Source organism: Carlito syrichta, unplaced genomic scaffold (genome assembly GCF_000164805.1).
Source record: "Carlito syrichta isolate Samal-C Ts95f unplaced genomic scaffold, Tarsius_syrichta-2.0.1 Scaffold306634, whole genome shotgun sequence".
Classification (NCBI taxonomy): domain Eukaryota; kingdom Metazoa; phylum Chordata; class Mammalia; order Primates; family Tarsiidae; genus Carlito; species Carlito syrichta.
The window spans coordinates 271,863-279,220 of record NW_007250730.1 but is presented as its reverse complement, the minus strand read 5'-3'; the positions used below and the strand labels follow the sequence as shown (position 1 = coordinate 279,220).

General features: G+C 42.3%; 1 protein-coding gene across 1 annotated transcript in view; it reads left to right on the top strand.

Annotated features, from left to right (window-relative positions):
• Window positions 1-4,063, top strand: part of COL28A1 (collagen type XXVIII alpha 1 chain) — a 193,856-nt gene extending 189,793 nt beyond the window's left edge. The window contains exons 33-34 of the mRNA XM_008063194.1: window positions 1,441-1,582; window positions 3,815-4,063. Coding sequence (XP_008061385.1) covers window positions 1,441-1,582; window positions 3,815-3,987 — 315 coding nt within the window. The 3' untranslated portion in view covers window positions 3,988-4,063. The remainder of the gene's footprint in view (window positions 1-1,440; window positions 1,583-3,814) is intronic.
• Window positions 4,064-7,358: the final 3,295 nt, after the last annotated feature.

The following is a 7,358-nucleotide window of genomic DNA, read 5'->3' as shown; positions in this document are numbered from 1 at the left end:
CTCCAGTCTGGGCGACAGAGTGAGACTCCAACTCAAAAAAAAAAAAGAAAAAAAGAAACTTGCAAGTTTCAGTCCAGAAAGTTTTGCTTTTGAAATTATAAACCTTTTGTTCTGTAGATAGCAAACATTTCTTGGGATGTCTTAGCAACTGAGCACACTTGGCACTGACTGGGTCTACATGTCAGGAAGGGCAGGCAACAGGTGTTTTGTGAGCAATGTGGTCAGCAGCCAGACAGATGAAAAGTAACTGCTGTTCTTCTTTCAACTGGATTATCGTCCTCTGCCACCCCAATTCCCAATCTAAGGTGGGGTAAATGCAGGACATATGCCCCTCCCCTGCTGATGACACTTTCTCCATTGAGAGGACACTCCTGGCTAAGGCTGTCTGCGCTCTGTCAAAATGTCCTGGAAGACAGGCACATCTGTGCACTCAAGGCAGTTACTGAGAGTCAATGTCTTTGTTTCTGCTTCTTTGTATGTAATGCTATTGCTGTGTCTTGCTCCCTTTCCCATGCTGGAGGTATATAATCTCTCCCCACATCTACTGGGGTGGGGGGAACTTTGTACCGACCGGCTGCCATCGGTTCCCTCTCATAAGTAATAATAGATCCATGTCTTTACCAACCTGTCTGTCCTCTGGGTGATTTCTTCAGAATAGGTAAACATTACACGAGCACCTTGTCAGATTTGGGGCTACCACGATACAACTGAGTTCCAGGGAGATATTTTAGAAGAGATTGTGAAGTTCTCTAGTGTTAGGAATGCAGAGAAATGGGTCATTTAAAAAGTTAAAGAAATTAGTAGTTATTTCCCCCATTCATAGCAGCGAGTAAGGAAAGAATGAAGATAAACTTCTCCCAATCTCACAACTTTCACAGCTTCTCTGGAAGGCCCAGCACAAAAGCGTGTGTGTGTGTGTGTGTGTGTGTGTGTGTGTGTGTTTGTGTGTGTGTGTGTGTGTGTGTGCACCAAGGTGGGGGGAAATCTACAATGTAGTTGTTTGGGGATGCATGGCTCAGAGGAGGGGCAGAGTTTTCTGAACTTTTATTTGGAATAGTTAATGTCAGAGAGTTGGGAAGACTAGCAATGCTGGACTTTTCTTTAAATGTTCCCCAAAACAAACTGGCTCATTTTTTTTTGAGTCGGAGTCTCACTCTGTTGCTCAGGCTGGAGAGCAGTGTCACGATTGCTAGGATCACGGCTTACCGCAGCCTCAACCACCTAGGCTCAGGCGATCCTTTCACCTCAGCATCCCAAGTAGAGGTCTCACTATGTCATCCAAGCTGGGCTTGAACTCCTGGACTCGAGTAATCCTCTCACCTCAGCTTCCCAAAGTGCCAGGATTACAGGCATGAGCCACCGCTCCCAGCCCAGACGAGCTCTTGTTTGTTTTGACTTGATACTATTAGAAACAAAATATGTGATTTTGTGCGTGTGTAGCTCAGTGTCCCTGGAAACCAAGATGAAGAGAAGAACAAGCCTCCAGAGCCCACCTGGTCCGATGGCCTGTCCACCACTACCTCAGCCGAGCCCACCACCATCCACGTGCCACTGCCCAGCATCCCTAAGAATGGGGCAGAGAGTATGGAAGCCAGGACGCCACATCCCATTTTGCCTTTACAGTCAGAAGATTTGGTGTACAAAGGTAAGAGCTGTCTGCCAATTAGCCACGGTGTCCACAATGTGAGGCAGGCACAGGGAGCGTGCTCTAAAATCTCATCCAGAGAGAAAATGTTACGACTCTTGACAAGGAGGACAGGAGGTGGTTGTCACTGGATTATATATAGACTCTGAAAACTGGCTGGCTGTGGAGTAAATCTGGTCTATAAAAATGGTAAAGCACTTCCTGTATCTATTATTATGTTCATTTCAATACCTTTAGGGAGGATTGTGTGCTCCTGTCTGCCTGGTCCCAACTGCTCCCTTTCTAACTTTGCCCTTCAAGAACATAGTCACTTGAGTTTTTGACCCGTTGATTGTACAGGAAGAGAAAAAAAGCAAAAATCTGGATTGATTAATCAACGCATTTCCTTGAAGTTTGTCTATAGAAAGTTCATCCTTGGATACATATTTTCTACAGAGCATGCAAGAGACAACATCCATGTCCAAAAGGCCCTTAGATGGGCTTGAAAACAAGTTACACAATAGACATCATTCAGGGTTTTTGGATTTTGTGGGGTTTTTTAGTCAGGGTCTCACTTTGTGACCCAGGCCAGAATGCAGTGGCACGCTCAGTCAGTTGTCCCATCTCATCCTCCTAGGTAGCTGGGACAACAGGCATGTGCCACCACATCTGGCTAATTTTTAAATTTTTTTTTTTTTTTGTAGAGATGAGGTCTCGCTATGTTGCCCAGGCTGGTCTCAAACTCCTGGGCTCAAACAGTTCTTCTGCATCAGCCTCTCAAAGTGCTGGGATTATAGGCGTGAGCCACTACCCTGGCTTTTTTTCTTTTCTTTTCTTTTTTTCCTGCTTTTTTTTTTTTTTTAAAGACAGGTAGTAGACATTACTGTTTCTTTCCATTTGGTCTAAGGAGTCTGCACAGGAGAGGTAGCTTTAAAAAAAATTGATTCACGACATACTCCAAATCTGGGGACATGTTTAAGGGATATGGAGAGAGAGCTGGTTTGGTAACTGAGGAATGAAGCTTAGCACATAAACCATCTCACAGACAGCAAGCCCCAGAGTCCCAGATGGCAGTGACCTGTTTGGTTTTGGCTTTTTTTTTTTTTTTTTGGCTTCTCCCATCTTGGAATCTCTTCCTCAGGTAGGAAATACTACTCCAAGTTCTGCAGAAAGCTCAGTCATTTGAGGAAGCTGGTTAACACAATGTGGCTTTCTTTTTGTTTTTGTTTTTGTTTTGAATTTGTTTACTTATTATAAAGATGTAGGGTACAATTCAGGGTTAGGTATACAAACATTGATCATGCAGGTACCCTTGTTGATGAGGTATGCCCCTCCCTCCCCTAGCAGTTTTCCCCAGTTGCCAGTCCCACCCCCCCTTCCCCTGACAGTTTTCTGCTACTGCCAATTGCTTTCTTATAGCATTATAATTGTTCAAGGTCACCTTATGAGTAGAACATATGGAACTCAGTTCTTTGTTTTTGTGATAAATCACTGAGCATGATCGACTCCAAATCCATCCAATTTGCTGCAAAGTCCATGTACAATGTGGCTTTCTTATCATGGCTCCCTGTGCTTTCTTACTGTGGATACGTTTCTGAGATGTATTTGTAAACTGACATTAGGGGGACGCTTCATGTTTCTATGTCCTGCAAGAGATGCTTTCTCTAAAAGAGAATTGTGATCTAAGAGAACCCCCATTGCACCTTCCCTTTAGAGTAGCCACAATTGCACCTGACCTTGGCGGTGCTTTTTCCTTCTGTGACTAGACTGCGGGGGAGTGTGTGTAGAAGTGGACATCATCTTCATTCCAAATACTAATGTGATTGCAAATCAAGTCCAAAGTACATGAAAGGGGTCCTGTCTTTCTCCTGTCAACTACTCTCCACAAAAGTATTAAGCCAGTGAAGTCTCACCAGGCTTTTAGGGAAATATGCAGTTTAGTGAAGTTTCATGAAGATCAAAAGCTTTTATGTTTGCAAGGAATGAACTTCTTGGGGGAGTTTCAGGTGGTAGAGGAAATATTTGGGGTGTTGGGGATACCCCTTTCACCCACTTGGAACCATATTATTTGGTCTGTTAGTGTGCATGGAGAATATATTGTTGATTTATATGACTTCATGAAGTTTTCATTTTTTATCTCTTTGGTATAAGAAAAATTTGTAATAACCCATGATCCTTTTCTCACTCTAGATCCTAGATGTTTAGAAGCCTTGATGCCTGGAAACTGTGACAAATATGTGGTTCGATGGTATTATGACAAGCAAGTCAATTCTTGTGCCCGTTTTTGGTTCAGTGGCTGTCATGGCTCAGGGAACAGATTCAACAATGAAAGGGAATGTCAAGACACCTGCATTCAAGGATGAGCAGGTAAATCTATCATCTCCATCCAAAGCCTAGAAAGAACCTCTGTAATTTCAACAGATCCACCCAATACAAAGAAAGCACCGTATTCGAGTGTATACTGAGTGTTTGCAATTTAGAAATGTCGTCAAATTCTCATCACAGCCCTAGGATGTAGGTCTTAGTAGTCCCTTACACAAATGAGGAAGCTGAGACTGAAAAGCTTAGTGACGCCGGGCTCGGTGGCTCAGCCTGTAATTCTGCGCCTTTGGGAGGCTGAGGTGAATGTAATGCCTGAGCCCGCGGGTTCGAGACCCGCCTGGGCAGCGAGACCTCATCTCTACAATAAATAAATAAAAAAAAAAACAGCCGGGCGTGGTAGCGCATGTCTGTAATTCCGGCTACTTGGAAAGCTGAGGCGGAAGTATCACCGGAGCCCAGCAGGTCGAGGCTGCGGTGGCTGGAAGCAGCCACTGCACTCCAGTCTGGGCGACAGAGTGAGACTCCAACTCAAAAAAAAAAGAAAAGCTTAGTGACTTGTCAACTGTCACCCAACTAAAAAGTGGCAGAGCTGGGAATTTGGACACAGAGTCATGTACCTTCAACACGTGCACTCTGTCTCCTTCACAACCTGCAACGTGACTGCTTCCTGTTCACTCCTGTTGTTTGTATTATGTTGGATCGAACCCTTGCTCCCCACATGGCCACTCCCCCCCAACACCCCCAGCTTCCTCAGGCCCCTGCCAGAAGCAAAAGGTAGGTCATAGGGAGGAACTTTGGTTGGAAATTAGAAGCAATGAGAATACATTGGTGTGTGAGTGCTGGGATAGGAGTGGGGATTGTGAGGATAGATGTTTGCCTTACTTGACCCGAAAGTGATAATAGGGAGAAAGCAATCTGAGTTATTCAAATGTATTTCAAATGCATTACAAACTATCACTTCCTGTTGCTCCAACATGTTTGGCAACTAAGCCGTTAATGTATGTTTAAATTATATATTTAAACAAAGAAACATGTACACCCTTCCTTTAAAATATATGAGCAGGATTTTCATTTTATGGGAAACAAGATCTCCCTAGGCTGGTCTTGAACTCTTGGGCTCAAGCAATCCTCCTGTCTCAGCCTCCCAAAGTCTGGGATTATATGTATGAATCACTGTGCCCAGTGTTTTAAAGATAGAACTCACACTGAAAAGTGAGCCATGAAATTCAAACATGAGTAATGGAGAGTGACGGAGAATTGGCTCTGTCGTTTTATAAGAATTTTGTGACATCTGGTCTGGGTAGACCATTAATTCTGAGCTGAGCTCAGACAAAGTTTATATATGTTATCTCACAAAACACTTTCTTCTTCTGCCAGGCTGGTGACCCTCATTCAAGATCAACAGTGCAAAAAAGAGCACTCAAGGAAGAAGAAGAGGAAGAGGAGTCATCTTGGCAGAAATAATATTACGATTTCTTATGGTTTAATTACAATTGGATTATATAATATTGGGTACTACAAAAGAATACATGCAACATATCGCAAGTTAAAAAACATGAGATGCGCACCAGGGAACACATCACCTACAGAATGAAGCAAACAACTTGTGTGGGCCGCCACCCCCCTAACCCCCTGGTCTAGGTCAAGTTCTCTCTCCCGTCTTGAACTTCATGTTTACCATGTTGATTTGCAGTTAGTTTTTATGTTGATTTTACTTGTACAAAGAAATTCATCTCTATGTATCTCTAAGCAATACATATTTAGACTTGCTTACTTCAGAGCTTTATAAAAATTGTATCATACTCTAGTCTCTGCAACTTGCTATTTTCCTTCAACATTATAATTAATCCGTATGTTTTACCATATATAAACATATTTCTAAATAATTTATTATTTAGTTTTTTGGAGCTTTGGAAAATTTGTGTCATTATATGTAATTATCCGTAACTTGCTAGATGATAACATTATAGTTCATATATGTTCATTTACTTTCACAGTTGTACGACTATACCACAATATATTTAACCATTGCCTTGTCTATGAGTGATTAAGTTGTTTCTATTTCACTTTTTCAGTATTCCGCCAGTGTTGCTATGAATGTTTTTATTCATGTCTCTGGGTACACAAACATCAGTGTTTTTCTAGGATACATGCCCAAAACTGGAATTGCTGGGTTGCAGAGTATGTAAGCATTCCAAACTGGTATATCACACAATTTTTTCCTGAAGTGTTTGAACTAATTCATTATAAATTCCCACCAGTTGTATATACGACCTTCCATTTCTTAATAGTCTTGCCGACACTTATTATTGCCCCAGACGTCTTAATTTTGTTAATGTGGGTGTGGAACGAGTGGCTCGTTTTAATTTACCTTTCTCTGGTGACATCTCACCATGTTTATTTACCCTCTGTGCTGCTGCTTCTGTGAGATGTTGGTCTATAACTGGGAACAATTTTTCTATGGAATTGTTTGTCTTTTCCTTATTGAATTCTTGGAGTTCTTATATATGCTGAAGTCTCATTCTTTGCCTGTTATTTGTGTTACTAATATCTTTGCAGCTTATCTTTCTACTTTCTGTTTTAATGAACTCGATTTTAATGCAGTCCAGTTTACCCATCTCTCCTTTCACGGCTCTTGTTCCGTGGTTATGCTGCTCGCCTGTCAGCCATCTTATCCGGGCAGGAAACTTCCCCAGGACAGAAATAACTCTGAGTGTTGGCCTCATGTCTCTAGAGTTCATCTTCATGCCTGCTAATTTCTTAGAGTTCTACTCGCTCCTGGGTGATTTTTAAAAATTGCTTTATCTTCTTCAGTTGTCCTTGGCATGAAAGTGGGTATGAGTTACATAAATAGCCATTGTCACTCTTTTTTGTTGTGGGATGGAGGACTTCAGGTATTTTATTGTTTCCCAGAAACCCTGTAATGTGTTTTTAAAGTATGTATTCATCACCATATTGTTGGCAAGTAGAAGGACCCTTTAGAATTAAGAGGCTGCTATTGTGACAAGCAAAAATGCTCAGATTCCTTTTTCAAACTTTTCACAACTTTGCTCACACAGAAAGTTGATATGCAGACATAGAGGAGTGTTGACTTGGGCGTTCACCCCTTTGTCTGCAATGTCCTTTTCCTCCTTCCTTGACTAACCAAATCCCAACTTCAAGGACACATGAAGGGCTCTTCCTCGGTGTGCCTTCCCTATCCCTGCCAATTGGGTTACCTGCTGCCAACACTGAAGACCTGAAGCTCTTGGCTGGTCTCGTGCTGACCACAGGCTGAGCTGCCTTGGACTTGGTGGGGACACATCTGCATTAATTTCCTTTGCTGCTATAATGATTACCACAGATGTGGTGGCTTAAACAACAACAATGTATTATCCTACAGTTCTGTAGGTCAGAATTCTGATGCGGGTCT